The 24,688-nt window shown below is 51.3% G+C and overlaps 1 protein-coding gene across 1 annotated transcript; it reads right to left on the reverse strand.

The window, feature by feature from the left end:
- Nucleotides 1-982: 982 nt before the first annotated feature.
- On the reverse strand, nucleotides 983-23,037 carry LOC144507751 (prostaglandin E2 receptor EP1 subtype-like). Its single transcript, XM_078235021.1, has 3 exons — nucleotides 22,339-23,037; nucleotides 6,091-6,976; nucleotides 983-3,428 (listed from the first exon to the last, which is right to left on the reverse strand). The coding sequence occupies exons 2-3, from the start codon at nucleotides 6,943-6,945 to the stop codon at nucleotides 3,183-3,185; spliced, it is 1,101 nt and encodes a 366-aa protein (XP_078091147.1). The 5' UTR covers nucleotides 6,946-6,976; nucleotides 22,339-23,037; the 3' UTR covers nucleotides 983-3,182.
- Between the last annotated feature and the right edge of the window lie 1,651 nt (nucleotides 23,038-24,688).

Here is a 24,688-nt window from a genome sequence, read left to right on the forward strand (position 1 = left end):
TACAGTGTGGGGGATTCAGGGTCAGTGTACAGTGTGGGGGATTCAGGGTCAGTGTACAGTGTGGGGGATTCAGAGTCAGTGTACAGTGTGGGGGATTCAGAGTCAGTGTATACTGTGGGGAATTCAGGGTCAGTGTATACTGCGGGGAATTCAGGATCAGTGTACAGTGTGGGGGATTCAGGGTCAGTGTATACTGCGGGGAATTCAGGATCAGTGTACAGTGTGGGGGATTCAGGGTCAGTGTATACTGCAGGAATTCAGGGTCAGTGTAAAGTGCGGGGGATTCAGGATCAGTGTACAGTGTGGGGGATTCAGGGTCAGTGTATACTGCAGGAATTCAGGGTCAGTGTAAAGTGCGGGGGATTCAGGGTCAGTGTACAGTGTGGGGGATTCAGGGTCAGTGTACAGTGTGGGGGATTCAGGGTCAGTGTACAGTGTGGGGGATTCAGGATCAGTGTACAGTGTGGGGGATTCAGGGTCAGTGTATACTGCAGGAATTCAGGGTCAGTGTAAAGTGCGGGGGATTCAGGGTCAGTGTACAGTGTGGGGGATTCAGGGTCAGTGTACAGTGTGGGGGATTCAGGATCAGTGTACAGTGTGGGGGATTCAGGGTCAGTGTATACTGCAGGAATTCAGGGTCAGTGTAAAGTGCGGGGGATTCAGGGTCAGTGTACAGTGTGGGGGATTCAGGGTCAGTGTAAAGTGCGGGGGATTCAGGGTCAGTGTACAGTGTGGGGGATTCAGGGTCAGTGTACAGTGCGGGGGATTCAGGATCAGTGTACAGTGTGGGGGATTCAGGGTCAGTGTACAGTGCGGGGGATTCAGGGTCAGTGTACAGTGTGGGGGATTCAGGGTCAGTGTACAGTGCGGGGGATTCAGGATCAGTGTACAGTGTGGGGGATTCAGGGTCAGTGTACAGTGTGGGGGATTCAGGGTCAGTGTAAAGTGCGGGGGATTCAGGGTCAGTGTACAGTGCGGGGGATTCAGGGTCAGTGTAAAGTGCGTGGGATTCAGGGTCAGTGTACAGTGTGGGGGATTCAGGGTCAGTGTACAGTGCGGGGGATTCAGGATCAGTGTACAGTGCGGTGGATTCAGGATCAGTGTACAGTGTGGGGGATTCAGGGTCAGTGTACAGTGTGGGGGGATTCAGGGTCAGTGTATACTGCGGGGGATTCCCAGCATCCCAAACCCCTTTCCGAGTTGCATCACTGGGAACTCCTAGACAGACGGTGAAGAATCAGTCCCACGGGTGGGAACCCTGATTGAGAAAGTAACCTTCGACCTTGTATATCTCCCAGCAGCCGTGGGTACAGAGACCAGACTGGGGCAAAGCTGGGCCCAGATCTATTCGCTCGTGGGATAGTTAGCACATTACAAAGAGCTGTCCGTCGGAGATGAAAAGCAGAGGAAGAGATTTAAGGAGGAAGACGAGTGGCCAAGCAAGGAAGAGCGCAGACACCCAAGGTGGACATGGGAGCAGGAAAGTCAAGAACTGCCAGAGCGAAAGACCGCATTCCAACTAAACTTCCAAATGATTCCACAGTGAGATGTGTCTGGCCAGTGCTTCTGCTAATCCCTAAACCCAGCGCAGCGTCACTGACATCGGAAGCAAAGGCCTGTCTTGGGATCTGTCGATCCGGGAGAATTCTCAAGCAGCCACTGATACAACACGCCTGAAGGCAATGGGAACTGCTCTATTGTGAAGTTCAGCAGCGTTGCATGCGGGAATGCCAATGTGATTTTATTTAGCTACTTACCCCAGGTGACCTGGTGCTGGTTTCGATGTTCTTGCCGCTGGTGTATGACCTCTCACTTTCTGCTTCCCCTCCATACGTGCTGGACAAGACTGTTATATCTTTGTTTATAAACTCGCTGTGCATTCACCCTTCCTTCTCTTTCCCTTCTAGGTGAGACCCCGGGAGGGATTTTCCAGCCAGGTTTGGTCCAATGCCAGAAGGCCCCACCCGAGTTTTATGTTTTATTCATTCATGGGACATGGGCGTCGCTGGCTGGGCCAGCATTTATTGCCCATCCCTAGTTGCCCAAGGATAGTAGAGAGCCAACCGCTGTGGCTCTGGAGTCACATGAAGGCCAGACCGGGTAAGGACAGCAGATTTCCTTCCCTGAAGGGACATTAGTGAACCAGATGGGTTTTTCCAACAATGGTTTCATGGTCATCAGTAGATTCTTAATTCCAGATATTTTTTATTGAATTCAAATTCCACCATCTGCCGTGGCGGGATTCGAACCCGGGCCCCCAGGACATTAGCTGAGTTTCTGGATTAATAGTCTAGCGATAATACCACGAGGCTGTCACCTCCCTCAACAGACCTTTGCATGGTCTGTGTCCCGCCCGCTACGATTCCCGTGGCGGACGGGACAGGAAACTTCCGCATCCTGTTTGGAGAGAGAATGTTAGTTCTGCCAGGGCCGGTGATGTCTGAAAACCTTTCACCTCGCCACACTGGCACAGCCAGAAGGATATTTCTAACGGGAATGACCTACAGAATCTTCTTTACCCAAGGGGGTGACTTCCCACAAGGAAAAATAGTTCAGTCAGCTGGATAACGCAGCTGATTTGCGAGGAACCAGAACCTTCGAACTCTCAACCCGTGACTTGTGGTACATCTGCGCTCACTTTCCCATCAGGATAACGGCTGTCGGGATCAGTCACGGGCTCTGAACCCTTCCCACCAATCACAACACTTAGTCATCCTCCCAAAACCCAATTGACACAAGAGGAATCCGATCCTCTAAGTGCTACTCACTTCACTTAAAGCCCAAACAGATGGCTCATCCCAGTGCCTGCATTATTCCACTGGCCAGGGAACTCAGTCGCCGCTGAACGCGATGGTTGGATCCGGTCTCCATTATCTTGAGGTATATTAAATCAGGATTCCTCAGTCCATTTAAATCCATGGATCCGAGTTGGATCCCAATAGGTCGAAAGGATTGTTTGTTTCTCTGCTGGGAAACTGCCATCCAGTGGCTCCCAAGATCCCAGAGGGATCGAATCCTTTTTCCGACCTTATACTCTTTGTCTGAGGCCCACCCCGCCTCTGGCCCACACAAAGCAGCCTCCAGGTCTGTCGGAGGTGGCCCTGTGGCCTACCCACCGAGACGGGGCCTGTCCACGTTCACACCCAATCTCTCCAAGTGACCATTCCACTTCCTCAGCCCGCTCAGCACCTGTTGACGACGCTGCGCTCGGAACTCTGGAAGGAGCTGAATTCCCAGCGGTCAAACTTGCTCTTGTTGAAGTCGGTCCTCTTCACCAGTAGTGTGTAAACTTTCCTCATGACCGCACGGCGGAGGAGGATGTAGACCCAGGGGTCAAGGATCTGGTTCCAGGAGGCCATCCGGACACCGAGGAAACTTATCCAGCTGTAACTCGCAACGTTCTGGATTCGCTTCATACCAACAACCACCTGCGATCAAGTAAAGTGGAGACTTTATTGAACAGAGTGGGACACAGAGACAGGCCATTCAGCCCATTAGCCGTACTCGTCACAAACCTCCCCCTGTCTTATAGAGAATCAACACCAAACTGTAAGCTAATTATAAAACGAGCCCAGAGATTCCTGGGCCAATGTCCGCCCATGGCCATTCCATGCACACCAAGGCCATCTCTCTACCGCGATTAACATTCCAACTGAACAAGGCAATCCTCTCCAGCCCCTCAGGGTTACGTAACACTTCCCACCACCTATCCCTGCAATCTCCTCCTGGTCCGACACCCCCTCTGTCTCCTCCTCCAGCCCCTATACCCCCTCCCTATCTCTGTAACCCCCTCCAGCCCCTACACCCCTCCCTATCTCTGTAACCTCCTCCAGTCCCTACACCCCTCCTTATCTCTGTAACCTCCTCCAGCCCCTACACCCCTCCCTATCTCTGTAACCTCCTCCAGCCCCTACACCCCTCCCTATCTCTGTAACCTCCTCCCGCCCCTACACCCCCTCCCTATCTCTGTAACCTCCTCCAGCCCCTACACCCCTCCCTATCTCTGTAACCTCCTCCCGCCCCTACACCCCCTCCCTATCTCTGTAACCTCCTCCAGCCCCTACACCCCTCCCTATCTCTGTAATCTCCTCCAGCCCCTACACCCCCTCCCTATCCCTGTAACCTCCTCCAGCCCCTACACCCCTCCCTATCTCTGTAACCTCCTCCAGCCCCTACACCCCTCCCTATCTCTGTAACCTCCTCCCGCCCCTACACCCCCTCCCTATCTCTGTAACCTCCTCCAGCCCCTACACCCCTCCCTATCTCTGTAACCTCCTCCCGCCCCTACACCCCTCCCTATCTCTGTAACCTCCTCCAGTCTCTACACCCCCTCCCTATCTCTGTAACCTCCTCCAGCCCCTACACCCCTCCCTATCTCTGTAACCTCCTCCCGCCCCTACACCCCTCCCTATCTCTGTAACCTCCTCCCGCCCCTACACCCCTCCCTATCTCTGTAACCTCCTCCAGTCTCTACACCCCCTCCCTATCTCTGTAACCTCCTCCAGCCCCTACACCCCTCCCTATCTCTGTAACCTCCTCCCGCCCCTACACCCCTCCCTATCTCTGTAACCTCCTCCAGTCTCTACACCCCCTCCCTATCTCTATAACCTCCTCCAGCCCCTACACCCCCTCCCTATCTCTGTAACCTCCTCCAGCCCCTACACCCCTCCCTATCTCTGTAACCTCCTCCAGCCCCTACACCCCTCCCTATCTCTGTAACCTTCTCCAGCCCCTCCACCCCTCCCTATCTCTGTAACCTCCTCCAGTCCCTACACCCCTCCTTATCTCTGTAACCTCCTCCAGCCCCTACACCCCTCCCTATCTCTGTAACCTTCTCCAGCCCCGCCACCCCTCCCTATCTCTGTAACTCCTCCCGCCCCTACACCCCCTCCCTATCTCTGTAACCTCCTCCAGCCCCTACACCCCCTCCCTATCTCTGTAACCTCCTCCAGCCCCTACACCCCCTCCCTATCTCTGTAACCTCCTCCAGCCCCTACACCCCCTCCCTATCTCTGTAACCTCCTCCAGCCCCTACACCCCCTCCCTATCTCTGTAACCTCCTCCAGCCCCTACACCCCCTCCCTATCTCTGTAACCTCCTCCAGTCCCTACACCCCTCCCTATCTCTGTAACCTCCTCCAGCCCCTACACCCCTCCCTATCTCTGTAACCTCCTCCAGCCCCTACACCCCTCCCTATCTCTGTAACCTCCTCCAGCCCCTCCACCCCCTCCCTATCTCTGTAACCTCCTCCCGCCCCTACACCCCCTCCCTATCTCTGTAACCTCCTCCAGCCCCTACAACCCTCCCTATCTCTGTAACCCCCTCCAGCTGCTACAACCCTTCAGGATCTCTGCCCCACTCCAATTCCGGCCTCTTGAGAATCCCCATTTCCATCACTCCAGCATTTGTGTCCTTACCTTGAGTTACCTTTAGCTCTAGAATTCCCTCTCTAAACCTCTCCGCCCCTCTCCCTCCCTCTCTCTCTCTCTCCATCTCCCTCCTGCCCTCTCCCTCTCTCTCTCTCCCTCTCTCTTTCTCACTCTCCCTCTCTCTCCCCGCCATTCTCTCTCTCAATTTCCTCCATTTCCCACCCTCCCTCTCTCTCTCTCTCGCTCTCTCTCTCCATCTCTCTCCCTCCCTCTCTCTCACACTCTCTTCCTCTTTCTCTCCTCTTCCTCCCTCTCTCTCTCCCTCCCTCTCTCTTCCTCTTTCTATCTCTCTCCCTCCCTCTCTCCCTCCCTCTCTCTGACTCTCTCTCTCCCTCCCTCACTCACTCCCTCCCTCTCCCTCCCTCCCTCTCTCTCTCCCATTCTCTCTCTCCATCTCCCTCCCTCTCCCTCTCCCTCTTTCTCTCACTCCACCTTCACAATGTTCCTCAGGATTCCCCCCTTTGATCACCTGTTGCTAGTAAGTCCTTTGGTGACTAAGTGTCAATTTTAGTCTGATAAACCCCCCTGCGTTGGGACTGTGGGATGTTTCCCTGCATTTATACAGTGCCTGCAATGCAAGTTGTTGTAGTAATCATTAAAGAAAGCCCGCGAGGTCAGAGGTTACCCCTGCAGTGTCTTGTCGAATGCTGCCAGTACTCACCAGCAGGGGGCTCCAGCAGACACAGGATACCGCCATGATGCCCATTAACTGGACAACCATCTCAATGTCGTGGGACTTGCTCTTCCGGTTACAGTTCTGCTTCTTAATTCTGGCCTGGATGAGGCTTACTCCACTGATAGTGTTACAGATCAGGGATATTAAGAGGGCCATCACTCCGAGGAAGGAAAAGAGCAACGCAAAGACATCCTCCATCCAGAGGGGGTTGGGGTCAACGCTGATAAAGCACCAGGTCTTTGGCCACTGCACACCATACTTGCCGAAACCCATAAATGGCAGCAAAGCCACGAAGGCAGCCATCAGCCAGAGAAAGACAACCGCCATCTTAGTCCTGGTGGAAGTCACCAGTGCTGAATGCAGGAGAGGTTTGGTGATGCCAACGCAGCGTTCAACTGCCATGATGCAGCCCAGGAAGAGTGAGCACAGACCGAAAAACACCAAGCTGCCCCCCAGGAACTGGCACAGCGGCCCCTTGATGTCAGCCTTCCCGGTGTAAAGTCGGAGGACCAGCGCGCCCGGGATGATGTGCCCAGCAAAATCCGTCAGCACCAGGCTGCTGGCAAAGAGGAGGAAGGTGGCCTTGGACCTCCGTCGGAAGCGGGCGTACGACTTGACCAGGATGACCAGAGCGATGATGTTCGACAGGGCGCCCAGGGTCATGGAGAAGCTGGGGATGGCGATGGACTTAGCCAGAGGAGCAGAGACGCACGGGCACTGCACGAAGCTGCAGTTGGCCTGGGGACAGCTGCTGTTGGAATGCTCGCCGCTGATGGTCTTAGTCACGTCCGGGTACTGAAGCGTCATGTTGCCATAGTGACACATCCTGCACCTCACCATGTCCACCACCCACGCAGATCCATCGAGGTCCCTACGGAAACAGAGAAATGAATGGTGTTAGATCAATAAAAAACTACCACAGGTCAAGTTAATTTATTAGTGTCACAAGTAAGGCTTACATTAACACTGCAATGAAGTTACTGTGAAATTCCCCCAGTCGCCACACTCCGGCGCCTGTTCGGGTCAATGCACCCTAACCAGCACGCCTTTCAGACTGTGGGAGGAAACCGGAGCACCCGGAGGAAACCCATGCAGACATGGGGAGAATGTGCAGACTCCACACAGACAGTGACCCGAGGCCAGGAATCGAACCCGGGTCCCTGGCGCTGTGAGGCAGCAGTGCTAACCACTGTGCTGCCGTGCCAAGATATAGAAACATAGAAACTAGAAGCAGGAATAGGCCATTTGGCTGATCATCGAATTCAATATCCTGATCCCCCCTTCCCCCCATATCGCTTGATCCCTTTAGCCCCAAGAGCTATATCTAATTTCTTCTTGAAATCACACAACGTTTTGCCCTCAACTACTTTCTGTGGGAGTGAATTCCACACATTCACCACCCTCTGGGTGAAGAAATTTCTCCTCACCTCAGTTCAGACACCTGATTTTAAAACTGTCTGTTTGAGAACCGCTTGAACTTTGGAGTAATATTAGATATAGCTCTTTGGGGTGGCACGGTGGGACAGTGGTTAGCACCGCTGCCTCACAGCGCCAGGGAACCGGGTTCGATTCCCGGCTTGGGTCACTGTCTGTGTGGAGTTTGCACGTTCTCCTCGTGTCTGCGTGGGTTTCCTCCGGGTGCTCCGGTTTCCTCCCACACTCCAAAGATGTGCGGGTTAGGTTGATTGGCCATGCTAGAAAATTGCCCTTAGTGTCCTGGGATGCGTAGGTTAGAGGGATTAGTGGGTGGATATGGGGGTAGGGCCTGGGTGGGATTGTGGTCGGTGCAGACTCGATGGGCCGAATGGCCTCTTTCTGCACTGTAGGGTTTCTATGATTTCTGTGATGATCATAATCCTGCTTCTCGTTTCTATGTGTCTAATACATGATAATGGGAGGCCCAATAGGAGTCAATGTAACACCACTCCCATTACGCTGTGAGGTACACCCCTGGCTACGATCAGATTACTTTATCCTCAGTGTCAGTCGTGGTTCAGTGGGTAATTCACTGTAGCCGGAATTCTACCACCGGAATTCTACCGACGGAATCGGACAAGGGAAATATCCGTTGACTTCGGGCGGGTATTCCTGGTCTCGCTCGAGTGAGACCATGCAACCCCCGCTCAGTGTGTTCAGGCCTTGCTCCTGATCTAAGTCTGACATTCCTGAAGCACTGCCAGAGATGCTGGGTGGGATTTTCATGTCTTGCCCACCAGCAGGGCAGACCATGCAAAGGTCCGTTGACCTCGGGTGGGATTTTCCGGTCTTGGGGGCAAGTGTGGTCGGAAAATCCCGCCCCCTGTGTATTTCTTTTGGCTGTGATGCAAAGTCCCCCCCCCCCCCCCCACCCCCCTCGGTGGGCAGTAAAAGACCCCTCCCCAGTGGCAACTACATAGAGGAGGAGAGGGGGAGCTAAAGGACACTGGTGAACCAGGTGGCTTTTGACAACAATCCTGTAGTTTCATGGTCACCGTTACTAAGATTAGCTTTTTATATTCCACAATTATTTAATTGAATTTAAATTCCCCAACTCTCCTCATATGGGTTTCCTCCGGGTGCTCCGGTTTCCTCCCACATTTCAAAGATGTGCAGGTTAGGTGGATTGGCCATGCTAAATTCCTCTTAGTGTCCAAAGGTGTGTAGGTTAGATGGACTGGCCAGGTTAATTGTCCCTCAGTGTCCAAAGTTGTGTAGGTTAGATGGATTGGCCATGCTAAATTGCCTCTTAGTGTCCAAAGATGTGCATGTTAGATGGATTGGCCATGCTAAATTGCCCCTTAGTGTCCCAAGATGTGTAGGTTAGGGAAATTAGCAGGGTCAATATGTGGGGTTACAGGGATAGGGCCTGGTCGGGATGCCCTTGCTGGAGGGGCGGTGCAGACTCGATGGGCTGAATGGCCTCCCTTCCGCACTGTAGGGATTCTGTGAAGACATGGTGTTAAGTGAACCGGGGTCACTGACTCAGTTTTCTGGTGTACTGGACCGACAACAGAACCTCTATGCTATTATTCCCCAACTGCGCCAGCTGCATTGAGTGAGCCTGGGTCTCAGTGCGCCTGGGTTAGAGAGAGGAAACTGTACATAGCCCTAAATCCTGCAGTATGCACGTGGGTGTGTGTGTGTGTGATGACCCTTTCACCTGAACGTTCCAACCTGGAACACAGCCACTCTGTGGTCTTTTTCCATCTGGCTTCCACTAACCCAATATCAAGGGGGAATTAAGCTCTCCACACACCTTTTCCTGTATTCAAACAGCCAGATGTGTTCTTGGAAGAGGAGCCTCTGTTCTGTTCTGACCTTAAATCAGTTTATATTACGTAACTGGACAGCCCTTAAACTCATCTTGCGGCAAAGGAAATATATATCCTTATCCAAGCGTGTTTTGAAATCTAACACAGGATTGGGAGGAGTCCAGGGAATGTGGATGAAATTAACACAACAGTATAAAGTGTACTGTCTTCGCGAGCCCACTGGCTGTTGGACTACTGGTTGGATTTGAGAGTGCAGACAGCAAAGAAACAGGCCATTCAGCCCATCCAGCCTATGCTCTATTTCAACCTCCTCCCATCTTTTCTCATCTAAATCGACCCTTGTAAACCCTCTGTCCCCTCCTCCCTCATTCTCTTTTCTAAATTCCCCTGACATCCCTCAGCCACTCCCTGTGGGAGCGAGTCCCACATTCTCCCTACTCTCCGCATGAAGACGCTTCTCCTGAATTCCCCATTGGATTTCTGGAATTGAATCATAGGATCATAGAATTGCTACAGTGCAGAAGAAGGCCATTCGGTCCATTGAGCCTCCACCGACTAATCAACAGAGTATTTTATCCAGGCTCTATCCCCATAATCCCTGGTATTTACCCTGTTAATCCATCTAACCTACAAATCTTTAGACACTAAGGGGCAATTTGGCATGGCCAATCCACCCAACCTACACATCTTTGGACACTAAGGGCAATTTAGCATGGCCAATCCACCTAATGTGCACATCTTTGGACACTAAAGGGCTATTTAGCATGACCAATCCACCTAACCTACACATCTTTGGGCACTATGGGGCAATTTAACATGGCTAATCCACCTAACCTGCACATCTTTGGACACTAAGGGACAATTTAGCATGGCATTTAGCATTCAAAATGTGAGGGTGAGTGTGCGTGTGAGTGTGAGTGGATAGTGGTAATAGGCTCAAAGATGATGCCTTCTTCAGTCAAATAGCCATGTTGACAATCTATGGGAAGCTCACCCAGAATGACACCTGGTTGGGGGTGGGGGGTGTATTAGAGGGAATCTGGGGGCTGAATCTGTGACCCTGACTCTGGGTGAAGAACAGAAAAAACTAGAAAGCAGCAAAAAGGATGAACCAGAGTGGAAAGTGTTGCTCCGCACTCATTCTCTTTGACACAGATTTGATCCCAGCGGCTTGCTTGCAGTTCCAATCCACTGCCACAGGGAGGCAGCAAATACAAAGCCGAGATCACCCCAGGGGCAAGGGGGTGACTTGAACCTTCAGCACCAAATCTAATCCAATTCCTTCCCTGTCAGTCACCCTCTCCCCACTCCTGCTCATCTAACCCAGCATCCCCTCAACAAGTAGAAAAAATAATCCTCAAACTTTTTCGCTGGAAGTAACCTTTTCCAAATGGATCAGACTTCCTCATCACGGTTATGAATCTCTCGCGCATTTCCATTTCTGAATATCAAGTTCACCAAGGTGGCACAGTGGTTCGCACTGCTGCTTCACAGAGCCAGGGACCCGGGTTCGATTCCGGCCTCGGGTCAGTGTCTGTGTGGAGTTTGCACGTTCTCCCCGTGTCTGCGTGGGTTTCCTCCGGGTGTTCCGGTTTCCCCCCACACTCCAAAGATGAACGGGTTAGGTGGAATGGCCATGCTAAATTGTCCCTTAGTGTCCAAAGATGTGCAGGTTAGGTGAATTAGCCATGCTAAATTGTCCCTTAGTGTCCAAAGATGTGCAGGTTAGATGGATTGGCCATGCTAAATTGTCCCTTAGTGTCCAAAGATGTGCAGGTTAGGTGGATTGGCCATGCTAAATTGCCCTTTAGTGTCCAAAGATGTGTAGGTTAGGTGGACTAGCCATGCTAAATTGTCCCTTAGTGTCCAAAGATGTGCAGGTTAGATGGATTGGCCATGCTAAATTGTCCCTTAGTGTCCAAAGATGTGCAGGTTAGATGGATTGGCCATGCTAAATTGCCCTTTAGTGTCCAAAGATGTGCAGGTTAGGTGGATTGGCCATGCTAAATTGTCCCTTAGTGTCCAAAGATGTGCAGGTTAGGTGGATTGGCCATGCTAAATTGTCCCTTAGTGTCCAAAGATGTGCAGGTTAGGTGGATTGGCCATGCTAAATTGTCCCTTAGTGTCCAAAGATGTGCAGGTTAGGTGGATTGGCCATGCTAAATTGTCCCTTAGTGTCCAAAGATGTGCAGGTTAGGTGGATTGGCCATGCTAAATGTGTGGGGTTATGGGAATAGGGTAGAGGGGGTTATGGGAATAGGGTAGAGGGGATTTTCTTTCATTAAGTCTGCGCAGAGTTGATGAGCTGAAAGGCCTCCTTCTGCACTGTAGGGATCCCATGGGATCTGGCTTAAAACACTGGCATGAACTGTTGGCTGGAATGCAATGTGTGTTCATGTGATTGGTGAATCTTTAGCTGAAAGGTTTAACACGCTGCCTGTTGAATAGTTTGCCACATGGCAGCTCCTTCCAAGAGACTTGGCAATTGCTAGTGGGAACCACAGCGGTGTTAAAAGTGTAACCAAACACCCCGATCCAGCTGCCCCGCTCCCCTCTCACTGGCACAGCGGCCGAGTGAGCCTCTCACACCTACTCCACATCTGGCAGCCGGCAGGGCGGGTCGCTATCGGGTTGGGACCTGTGTCCCTGGGGTGAAATCATGGCGAGTTGCCCTGCAGCGTCAATCACTTTCATCGAATCGGTCGTTAACCAAGCGAGGAGAACCACGGCGGCTGATTCGAGTCCGAACTCGATCGCTGCATTCCACCCGTGTTTTGGTAACTCATCAACAAGTCTGTATTCCTGTTCGCTGATCCTGCAGGAAGAGTTAGGAACAGGGGTAGGCCATCCGGCCCCTCCAGCCCGTTCAGCCTGGAATATATTCATGAAGCCAGCCCCTCTGGGAAAGGGAACTCCACTGATTAACCACCCTCTGAGAGAAGGCATCCTCCTCATGTCTCTCTTCAATGGGCGACACCTTGGGTGGGATTCTCCGACCGCGCACGCGGAGATTTCTGCTCTACTTCAATGGATCTTTACGTGGTCCAACCCCACCCTCCCCCACCCCGCGAGAAAACTGCCCCAAATCCTGCTCTGGTCAGTAACCCGGACATTCTCTCTTCCACCTTCTTCCGTCGGGAAGAAGATACAAAAGTCTGAGGTCACGTACCAACCGACTCAAGAACAGCTTCTTCCCTGCTGCCGTCAGACTTTTGAATGGACCTACCTCGCATTAAGTTGATCTTTCTCTACACCCTAGCTATGACTGTAACACTACATTCTGCACTCTCTCCTTTCCTCCTCTATGAACGGTATGCTTTGTCTGTATAGCGTGCAAGAAACAATACTTTTCACTGTATGTTAATACATGTGACAATAATAAATCAAATCAAATCTAAATCACCCTGTGAGGTAACGCTGGACACACAGGGTTCACACTGATGCTGTGTGGCTGCATTAGAATTACATAACCGCGTAAAACCAGAAGTAGGCCATTCGGCCCATCGAGTCTGCTCCACCATTCAAAGATGTGATAGTCCTCAACTCCATTTTCCTGCCTTATCCCCATAACCCTCGATTCCCTGACAGATTAACAATCTGTCTATCTCAGCCTTGAACATACTTAACGACCCAGCCTCTACAGGCCTCCGTGGGAAAGAATTCCACAGATTCACTCCCCCCTGAGAGAAGAAATTCTTCCTCATCTCTGTCTTCAATGGGTGACCCCCCCTCACTCTGAGATGATGTCCTCTGGTCCTCGACTCTCCCACAAGGGGGGAAACACCCTCTCAGCATCGACCCTGTCAATCCCCCCGAGAATCTGATATGTCGCGATAAAGTCACCTCTCATTCTTCTAAACCCCAGGGAGTACAGGCCCCAAACCTACTCAACCTCCTCCATACTCAGGATCAACCAAGGGAACCTTCTCGGGACTGCCTCCAATGCCAATATATCTTTCCTCAGATAAGGAGACCAAAACTCTGCACAGTGCTCCAGAATAGTTACAGGAATAGGCCATTCATTCCATTGTGTTTATGTTTATATGTATACATTTATTCGTGTCACAAGTAGGCTTACATTAACACTGCAATGAAGTTACTGTGAAAATCCCCTAGTCGCCACGCTCCGGCGCCTGTTCGGGTTACACTGAGGGAGAATTTAGCACGGCCGATGCACCCGAACCAGCACGTCTTTTGGACTGTGGGAGGAAACTGGAGCACCCGGAACCAGCCATATAAATACAGTGGCCACCAGAGCAGGTCAGAGGCTAGGAATACTACAGAGAGTAACTCACCTCCTGACTCCCCAAAGCCTGTCCACCATCTACAAGGCACAAGTCAGGAGTGTGATGGAATACTCCCCACTTGCCTGGATGGGTGCGGCTCCAACAACACTCAAGAAGCTCGACACCATCCAGGGCAAAGCAGCCCCGCTTGATTGGCACCACATCCACAAACATTCACTCCCTCCACCACCAACGCACAGTGGCAGCCGGGTGTACCGTCTACAAGACGCACTGCAGCACAGTGGCACAGTGGTTAGCACTGCTGCCTCACAGCGCCAGGGACCCAGGTTCGATTCCGAGCTTGTCTGTCTGCGTGGAGTCTGCACGTTCTCCCCGTGTCTGCGTGGGTTTCCTCCGGGTGCTCTGGTTTCCTCCCACACTCCAAAGCTGTGCGGGTTAGGTGGATTGGCCATGCTAAATTAACCCTTCGTGTCAGGGGGACTAGGTAAGGTAAATAAGTAGGGTTATGGGGATAGGGCTTGGGTGGGATTGTGGTCGGGGCAGACTTGATGGGCCGAATGGCCTCCTTCTGCACTGTAGGGATTCTATGATTCTAACTCACCAAGGTTCCTTCGACAGCACCTCTCAAACCATCTAGAAGGACAAGGGCAGCAGATACATGGGAACACCACCATCTGCAAGTTCCCCTCCAAGCCACTCACCGTCCTGACTTGGAAATATATTGACATTCCTTCACTGTCGCTGGGTCAAAATCCTGGAACTCCCTCCCTAACAGCGCTGTGGGTGTACCTACGCCACAGGGACTGCAGCGATTCAAGGAGGCAGCTCACCACCACCTTCTCAAGGGGCAATTAGGGATGGGCAATAACTGCTGGCCCAGCCAGCGACACCCATGTCCCAGAAAAGAATTTTTTAAAATGGGAAAGATCTATTTGGTGCGTGTCTATATCTCTGAATGAACACAGATGCATGAAATAGCCACAGGAATGATCACTGAGCTAATCTCCCCCATAAACTCCTTCCTATTGGACACACACTGTGGCTATTTTGAATCAATGGTAAATTCTGCTGCTTCCTCACCCAGCTGACACTGAGACGCTTCATGTTGTCACAGATGCAAAATGGATTTGTTTCTTTCCAAATTACATTTTTCCTAACCAGGGATTAGTCACTGATCCTCAACATGGCTCCTGTGGCTTTTAATTAGATTGATACCTGGAATAAAGTTCCCCCCTCCCCCCCCCGCCACCCCACCACCCCCACCCTGGCATGCACGCATGTGTACATGTGTGTGTGTGAGTGTGTGAGTGTGTGTGTGAGTGCGTGTGTGTGTGTGAGTGTGTGTGTGTGTGTGAGTGTGTGCGCGAGTGAGTGTGTGTGTGAGAGTGTGTGTGTGTGTGTGTGAGAGTGTGTGTGTGTGTGAGAGTGTGAGTGTGTGTGTATGAGTGTGTGTGTGAGTGTGAGAGTGTGTGTGTGTGAGTGTGTGTATGTGTGAGTGTGAGTGTGTGTGTGTGTGTGTGAGTGTGTGTGTGTGTGTGTGTGTGAGTGTGTGTGAGTGTGTGTGTGTGAATGTGTGTGTGAGTGTGTGTGAGTGTGTGTGTGTGAATGTGTGAGTGTGTGTGTGAGTGAGAGTGTGTGTGTGTGAGAATGTGTGTGTGTGTGTGTGAGAGTGTGAGTGTATGAGTGTGTGAGTGTGAGTGTGTGTGTGTGTGAGTGTGTGTGTGTGTGAGTGTGTGTGTGTGAGAATGTGTGTGTGTGTGAGAGTGTGAGTGTGTGTGTATGAGTGTGTGAGTGTGAGTGTGTGTGTGTGTGAGTGTGAGTGTGTGTGTGTGTGTGTGAGTGTGTGTGTGTGTGAGTGTGTGTGAGTGTGTGTGTGTGAATGTGTGTGTGAGTGTGTGTGTGTGAATGTGTGAGTGTGTGTGTGAGTGAGAGTGTGTGTGTGTGAGAATGTGTGTGTGTGTGAGAGTGTGAGTGTGTGTGTATGAGTGTGTGAGTGTGAGTGTGTGTGTGTGTGAGTGTGAGTGTGTGTGTGTGAGAATGTGTGTGTGTATGAGTGTGTGAGTGTGTGTGTGTGTGTGTGTGTGAGTGTGAGTGTGTGTGTGTATGAGTGTGTGTGAGTGTGTGTGTGAGTGTGTGTGAGCGTGGTGTGTGTGTGAGTGTGTGTGAGTGTGTGTGTGTGTGAGTGTGTGTGTGAGTGTGTGTGAGCGTGGTGTGTGTGAGTGTGTATGAGTGTGTGTGTGTGTGAGTGTGTGTATGAGTGTGTGTGTGTGTGAGAGTGTGTGTGAGCGTGGTGTGTGTGTCTGTGTCAGTGCACTCTCACACTCACTCTCACACATTATTTCTCTGACATTCTGCTGCTCTTTCTACATCTTTCTCTCTTTTTCATCTCTGTGACAGTCCCGTTTCTCTCTCTGTCTTTCTCACTCTGTTATACATTCCTCGGGACATTTTCTGTGGCTTCCTCACTCCGTCTCCCAGCTGCTCACCCCGTTTGCTTACAGGACCTGACCTGCTAATGGATCCCAGATGTTTCTCCGCAGTTAAAGAATAAACATCTGCTGCTGCTGTTTTCAGGATTTGAGAGCTGGCTGAATGACGCCAGTGACAGAGCAGACTGATCTTACACAGCGACATACCCCAAGATGCTTCAGTGAAGCATTAGACACAGAGAGTGATTGGATATATGACCGAAAGCTTGGTCAACGCGGTAGGTTTTAAGGAGCGCCTCAAAGGAGGGGAGCGAGGCGAAGGTCAGAGAGGTGTGGGGAGGGAATTCCAGAGCTCGGAGGTCCAGACAGCTGAAGACACGGCCGCCAATGGTGGAGCGATTGTGATCGGGAATGAACAAGAGACCAGAATTGGAGGAACACAGAGATCTCAGAGGGTTGGAGAAGATTGCAGAGACGGGGGACATCCCATCGAGGGAGTTAAAAATAAGGATGGCAACCTTAAAACCAAGATACTGCTTGACCTGGGGAGGGGCCAATGTATGTCCGCAAGTTCAGTGGGCGGAGGGGGGTGACAAGGGAACAGGACTTAATCAAATTAAACCGTGCACGGTGGCACAGTAGATTCCTGGCTTAGGTCACTGTCTGTGTGGAGTCTGCACGTTCTCCCCGTGTCTGCATGGGTTTCCTCCGGGTGCTCCAGTTTCCTCCCTCAGTCCAAAGATGTGCAGGTTAGCAGGATTAACCATGCTAAATTATTTATTCACTCGTGGCTCGTGGGTGTCGCTGGCCGGGCCAGCATTTATTTCCCATCCCTCGTCGCCCTTGAACTGAGTGTCTCGCTCGGCCATTTCAGAGGGCAGTTGAGAGTCAACCACATTGCTGTGGCTCTGGAGTCACATGTAGGCCAGACCGGGTAAGGACGGCAGATTTCCTTCCCTAAAAGACACTAGTGAACCAGATGGGTAAAAGTGCCCCTCAACTGTCCATTCAAAGATGTGTTAGTTAGGTGGATTGGCCATGCTAAATTGCCCCTTAGTGTCCAAAGATGTGCAGGTTAGGTGGATTGGCCGTGCTAAATTGCCCCTTAGTGTCCAAAGATGCGCAGGTTAGGTGAATTGGCCATGCTAAATTGCCCCTTAGTGTCCAAAGATGTGTGGGTTAGGTGGATTGGCCATGCTAAATTGCCCCTTAGCGTTGGGGGATTAGCAGGATAAATATGCTATATTACGGGGATAGGGCCTGGGTGGGATTGTTGTCAGTGCAGGCTCGATGGGCCAAATGGCCTCCTTCTGCACTGTAGGGATTCTATGATTCTATGATTCTAAGCTCGAACATGGGCAGCAGGGTTTTGGGTGACCTGGTGTTTACTGAGACACTTTCAGATAACAGAGGCCCTGAAGTTAATAGCAGTCAAATTCTATCCTGCGGTTAGTTAACAGGAGAAGAACTACGTGATCCCACTTCCTTCCCCCTGACAGATGTGAAGCACAAACTGCACAGAACAAAGATCTGCACCAAAACAAAGCTTCCTTACCCCGACAAGCACTTTTACGCAACGCTTCAGGGTTACAGAGAACTTCCTCCTGTTCCTTTCCCAATAACTCAGCAACTTGCTGAGCTCCGCCCTCTGAAACAGCGCCAGCCCCTCGCCACAGGCAGACAGGTGAAACTGTCGCGTGACACCTTTACATAGGACATTCCTGTTCTAACTGTGAACACAGGGTTTAGCTGTGGAGCCAGCGATCAAAGAAAATGGGTCAGTTCCGCAGATAGGAACGCTGACGGAAAACAGATCCATCAAACCTAAAGCAGACATGGGTTGACTGAAGGAACTTGCATTTATATAAGCTCTTCCCCCACCTCAGGGCATCCTAAACCACTTTACATATTAATTAAGCACTTATGAGGTGTGGGCGCCACTGCAATGTTGGAGCGATGGGAGCTAGTTTGCACGTAGCAAGATTCCGCAAACAACAGCTTAATAATTAGCTATTATAGAATCCTACAGTGCAGAAGGAGGCCATTCAGCCCATCGAGTCTGCACCGACCACGATCCCACCCAGACCCCATCTCCATAACCCCATGCATTTACACCACAGGGATATTATAGATATGGAATCTCATTCCGTCAACTTTTAATCGTGATTGGAGATTTTCAAAGCGTGCCAAATTTAAAAATTCCTATCGAGTTTATTTGATCATCATTTTCTAAACTGGTCTTGGCTCAGGGTTTTGCAAGGAGTTCAGGAAGCGGTCTCTCCCCCCCCCCCCCCCCGCCCCCCCCCAACACCCACTGCCCGCCCCCCCGCCATCCCCCCCCCCCCCCCCCCCCCCCCCCCCCCCACTCCCCCCAGCTTCATCCCTCCTCACTGATTATTCAAATCCACCTGAGAGAGCAAATGGGGTTTAGCTTCTCATCTGGAGTCAGGCACCTCTGACAGTGCGGCACTCCTCTCTCAGTGCTGAAACTCGCAGTCTGGATTGCACATCACGTCTCTGGAGTGAGAAGGGATTTCTCAGCATTCTGACCCAGAGACCAGAGTGCTAACTTGTTGAGGCAGGTCTGACAGACCGAGGTTGGAGCGCCAGCTTGTAGTGGCAGGTTTGATGGGATGTTGGCGGAGATCTAACAATTTAACATCTTCTGACAAGCTGGGAGAGTGTTATCATCCAGTACCGATGCCAATTAGCCCTTTCCACCGGGGAGTCGCAGGTTACCAGTGGTTTCTGTTTTGGTTATGTTTTTAGAAACATAGAAAAACTACAGCACAAACAGGCCCTTCGGCCCCACAAGTTGTGCCGAACACATCCCTACCTTCTAGACCTACCTATAACCCTCCATCCTATTAAGCTCCATGTACTCATCCAGGAGTCTCTTAAAAGTCCCTATTGAGTTCGCCTCCACCACCACTGACGGCAGCCGATTCCATTCACCCACCACCCTCTGTGTGAAAAACTTACCCCTCACATCTCCCCTGTACCTACCCCCCAGCACCTTAAACCTGTGTCCTCTCGTAGCAGACATTTCCACCCTGGGAAAAAGTCTCTGAGAGTCCACCCGATCTATGCCTCTCAACATCTTATACACCTCTATTAGGTCTCCTCTCATCCTTCGTCTCTCCAAGGAGAAAAGACCGAGCTCCCTCAGCCTATCCTCATAAGGCATGCCACTCAATCCAGGCAACATCCTTGTAAATCGCCTCTGCGCCCTTTTAATCTTTTCCACATCCTTCCTGTAATGAGGCGACCAGAACTGAGCACAGTACTCCAAGTGGGGTCTGACGAGGGTCTTATATAGCTGCAGCATTATCCCCAGACTCCTAAACTCAGTCCCTCGATTGATAAAGGCCAGCACACCATACGCCTTCTTAACCACCTCCTCCACCTGCGGGACCGATTTTAGAGTCCTATGGACCCGGACCCCAAGGTCCTTCTGATCCTCTACCGTACTAAGAGTCTTTCCCTTTATATTGTACTGCTTCATCCCATTTGTCCTACCAAAATGGACCACGACGCATTTATCTGGGTTGAAGTCCATCTGCCACTTGTCCGCCCAGTCTTGCATCCTATCTATGTCCCTCTGTAACTTCTGACATCCCTCCAGACTATCCACAACCCCACCAACCTTCGTGTCGTCGGCAAACCTACCAACCCATCCCTCCGCTTCCTCATCCAGGTCATTTATGAAAATGACAAACAGCAAGGGTCCCAGAACAGATCCCTGGGGCACTCCACTGGTGACCGACCTCCATTTAGAAAAAGACCCATCTATACACACTCTCTGCCTCCTTTGGGCAAGCCAGTTCTGGATCCACCGGGCAGCAGCCCCTTGGATCCCATGCCCTCTCACTTTTTCTAGGAGCCTTGCTAAAATCCATATAAACCACATCTACTGCCTTCCCTTCGTCAATGTGTTTAGTCACATTTTCGAAGAACTCCACCAGGCTCGTAAGGCACGATCTGCTCTTGACAAAGCCATGCTGAGTATTCTTGAGCATACTATTTTTATAAAAGTTTATTTATTCGTGTCACAAGTAAGGCTTACATTAACACTGCAATGAAGTTATTGCAGAAATCCCCTAGTCGCCATACTCTGGCGCCTGTTCAGGTAACACTGAGAGAGCATTTAGCACCTACCCAGCACGTCTTTCGGACTGTGGGAGGAAACCGGAGCAGCCGGAGAAACCCACGCAGACACGGGGAGAACGTGCAGATTCTGCACAGACAGTGACCCAAGCCGGGAATCGAACCCGGGTTCCAGGCGCTGTGAGGCAGCAGTGATAACCACTGTGCCACCATGCCACATGAGTGACCTGTGGGTCATCTTAGCAGAGATTCTTTTTCCCCTGGAACGTAGGAGGATGAGGGGTAACCTTATAGAGGTTTATAGAATCATGAGGGGCAGAGATAAAGTGAATAGCCAAGGTCTTTTCCCCAGGGTAGGGGAGTCCAAAACTAGAGGACATAGGTTTAAGGTGACTCATAGAATCCATAGAATCCCTATGGTACAGAAGGAGGCCATTTGACCCATCGAGCCTTCATGGACAACAATCCCACCCTATCCCCGTAACCCCGCATATTTACCCTCGCTAATCCCCCTGATACTAAGGGGCAATTTAGCATGGCCAATCCATCTAACCTACACATCTTTGGACTGTGGGAGGAAACCGGAGCACCCGGAGGAAACCCACGCAGACATGGGGAGAACGTGCAAACTCCATGCAGACTCCAAGCCGGGAATCGAACCCAGGTCCCTGGGGCTGTGAGGCAGCAGTGCTAACCACTGTGCCACCCCCTGAGGGGAAAGATTTCAAAGGGACCCGACGGGTAATTTTTTCACACAGAGGGTGGCGCGTGTATGGAATGAGCTGCCAGAGGAGGTGTAGAGGCGGGTACAATTACAATATTTAAAAGACATTTGGACAGGTACCTGGATAGGGAAAGATTTAGAGGGATAGGGAAAAAACGCAGGCAAATGGGACTAGTTCAGTTTAGGAACAGCATGAACGAGTTGGGCCGAAGGGCCTGTTTCCGTGTTGTATATCTCTGTGACTCAGAAAGTGGAAGTAAAGCAGGGATTGTAGGCAACAGTTTCTAGTCACCCACTTGACTGATTGTGATCTATCTAATTATAATCCCAGTCGCCAGTTCTTTTGCCGTCTTAGCCCTGCATATTTTCCCCATCAGATACTTATCCAATTCCCTTCCGAAAGTTACCATCGAATCCATGTCCAGCACCCTTTCAAATGTTGTCTACCTGATACGCTGCAGGAAAGGATGTCCCGAGGCATGGTACATTGGGGAGGCCATGCAGACACTGCGACAACGGATGAATGAACACCGCTCGACCATCACCAGGCAAGACTGTTCTCTTCCTGTTGGGGAGCACTTCAGCGGTCAAGGGCATTCAGCCTCTGATCTCTGGGTAAGTGTTCTCCAAGGCGGCCTTCACGACACACGACAGCGCAGAGTCGCTGAGCAGAGACTGATAGCCAAGTTCCGCACACATGAGGACGGCCTCAACCGGGATCTTGGGTTCATGTCACACTATCTGTAACCCCCACAACTTGCCCCCTGGACTTGCAAAATCTCACTAACTGTCCCGGCTGGAGACAATACACATCTCTTTAACCTGTGCTTAACCCTCTCTCCATTCACATTGTCTGTACCTTTAAGACTTGATTACCTGTAAAGACTCGCATTCCAATCATTATTCATGTAAATTGGGTTTGTGTCTTTGTGCCCTGTTTGTGATCAGAACTACAGGAAGAAGTCTAACAACACCAGGTTAAAGTCCAACAGGTTTATTTGGTAGCAAAAGCCACACAAGCTTGCGCTTGTGGAGCGCTTGAAGAAGGCGCTTGCAGCTCCGAAAGCTTGTGTGGCTTTTGCTACCAAATAAACCTGTTGGACTTTAACCTGGTGTTGTTAAACTTCTTACTGTGTTTACCCCAGTCTAACGCCGGCATCTCCACATCGTGATCAGAACTCCCACCCAACCTGACGAAGGAACAGCCTGTTCCGAAAGCTAGTGGCTTTTGTTACCAAATAAACCTGTTGGACTTTAACCTGGTGTTGTGAGGCTTCTTACTGTGTCAGCGCCCTTTCAGGCGGTGAGTTCAAAAGCTCAACAACTCACTGCATTCGAGAATTCTCCTCCACTCCCTGGATAATTCCTATCCCATTGTCCTGAATCTGCATTCCTTCTGCTTCCCAATCTCCTGCCTCCTCCCCGTCCCACCCCATCATCCGAATCACTCCCGATATTTTATTCGAGAAACCTACCTTTATCCCTCTCCCTTTCCCTCCGGGGTGCTGGTGGGAATGGGTCAGTTGTGAGCGCTGGCAAAGTAGGCTCCCAAAGTGCGGCGGCGCGTCTTCCAGCAGTGGTTTCCCCTGGAGAGCCGCTCCCCCTGCTGCAGTGCGGATCGAAGGAGGGTGGAGGGGGGGGGGGGGAGGAGGTGGTGGAGGGGCGGTGGGAGAGTGAGAGAGGGAAGAGTCAAAGAACTGTCCTGGAGATTCAAGGCACCAGCCCGAGGGAGCGACGGGGTGCAGATGTGGGGCTTACGGGCTGCAGGCTTCGTGACAGACCACCTTCAGCCCTGCCTGCCTCTCTCTGCCCCTCTCTCGATCGCACGCGCCCACACAGCCGGCTACACCGGAGACGGAGAGGAACTGCCAACTGAAAGTGGAGAAGGCAACTCCATTCGCCGCAGGAGAAAGCATTTGCGGTTTTATCTGCCCCTGACTCTCCCCGTCAAAGCCAGCAGAGCAATTCAAAACAAAAAGGGGGAACTTATTTCCTTTTCCACCCTCCTGTCTCCAGACCTCGATTCGGGAAGGAAAGTCTGTCTGTGGTCACAGTCCATTAAGCCTGTCGTTGGAAGCAGATCCCTCTCCGAAGCAGCTAGTCCAGTAGGCAATGCCTTGCCTTTGCTGCTCTCTCTCTCTCTCTCTCTGTGTGTCTGTGAAATGCTTTTATAACCAAACCCTTTCTCCAGCTCCCGTACTCGCAGCCAATAGGCAGCGTGGAGGAGCTCAGATTGCAGTCAGCAGAGAAGCACGGCAACTCAGTCTTTGCTGAAAAGTTTCTTTACTTCGATTAGACCTTCGACTCGAACAGCTCCCTGAGCAGACAGTGCTACATTTTACTTTGCATTTTTTAAAAATAAAACTAAGCTTCTTGCCTTTGCGAAACTGTTCATTCCCTCCAGCGTGGCTGTGACAAAAGTTTGCCACTTGCCTGGTCACTTGCTTGTGTTAATAACACCCCGCAGTCAGGTCTGCCCACACAAGCTCAGGGGCATTACCGGGGGTTGGGTTCCTGTTGGTGGTTAGGCTGCAGGAAGCTACAATTCAGCTCATAGAGTCACAGAGGTTTACAGCATGGAAACAGGCCCTTCGGCCCAACTTGTCCATGCCGCCGCTTTTTTTTAAACCGCTAAGCTGGTCCCAATTGCCCGCATTTGGCCCCTATCCCTCTATACCCATCTTACCCGGTGGCACTAGTGGTTAGCACTGCTGCCTCACAGCGCTAGGGACTAGGGTTCGATTCCCGGCTTGGGTCACTGTCTGCGCAGAGTCTGCATGTTCTTCCCGTGTCTGTGTGGGTTTCCTCCGGGTGCTCCGGTTTCCTCCCACAGTCCAAAAGACATGCTGGTTAGGTGCATTGGCCGTGCTAAATTCTCCCTCCGTGTACCCGAACAGGCACTGGACTGTGGCGACTAGGGGATTTTCACAGTAAATTCATTGCAGTGTTAATGTAAGCCTACTTGTGACACTTAAATAAAAAAATTTTAAAACACAGCAAGATCCCACAAACAGCAATGGGATAATGACCGGGTAGTCTACTTGAGTGAGATACACCAAAGGTGCTGCAAGTTGTTCAGGTCAGGTCATAGAATCATAGAATCCCACAGAGCAGAAGGAGGCCATTCGGCCCACCGAGTCTGCACCGACCACAATCCCACCCAGGCCCTATCCCCAAAACCCCATGCATCTACCCTAGCTAGTCCCCCCTGACACTAAGGAGCAATTTAACGTGGCCAATCCACTTAACCCACACATCTTTGGAGTGTGGGAGGAAACCGGAGCACCCGGAGGAAACCCACGCAGACACGGGGAGAACGTGCAGACTCCACACAGACAGTGACCCGAGGCCGGGAATCGAACCCGGGTCCCTGACAACTGTGAGGCAGCAGAGCTGACCACTGTGCCACCTTACTGCCCCTGGTCAAGCAGCATCTGGGGTGAGGTCAGTGGGCTATTTACCCTTTGACTTTTGCCTCTCTCACCCCGTGTTTATACATCCAACCCCACATCTGCCGGGTTCGATCAGAGACCCTGTCTTGTTTATTGTACAGTAAGAAGTCTCACAACACCAGGTTAAAGTCCAACAGGTTTATTTGGTAGCAAATACCATAAGCTTTCGGAGCACAGCTCCTTCGTCAGATGGGATGGATATCTGTTCTCCAACAGTGCACAGACACAGAAATCAAGTTACAGAATACTAATTAGAATGCAAATCTCTACAGCCAGCCAGGTCTTAAAAGGTACAGATAATGTGGGTGGAGGGAGCATTCAACACAGGTTAAAGAGATGTGTATTGTCTTCAGGCAGAACAGCTAGTGAGATT

This window comes from Mustelus asterias, chromosome 19 (genome assembly GCF_964213995.1).
Source record: "Mustelus asterias chromosome 19, sMusAst1.hap1.1, whole genome shotgun sequence".
Taxonomy (NCBI): Eukaryota; Metazoa; Chordata; class Chondrichthyes; order Carcharhiniformes; family Triakidae; genus Mustelus; species Mustelus asterias.

Excerpts from the sequence above, each read along its gene's own strand:
- LOC144507751 (XM_078235021.1), bottom strand. The coding sequence starts at position 6,945 with ATGGTGAGGTGCAGGATGTGTCACTATGGCAACATGACGCTTCAGTAC. Across the intron at positions 3,429-6,090 it reads TCTGCTGGAGCCCCCTGCTG|GTGGTTGTTGGTATGAAGCG; the intron begins GTGAGTACTGGC and ends ACTTGATCGCAG.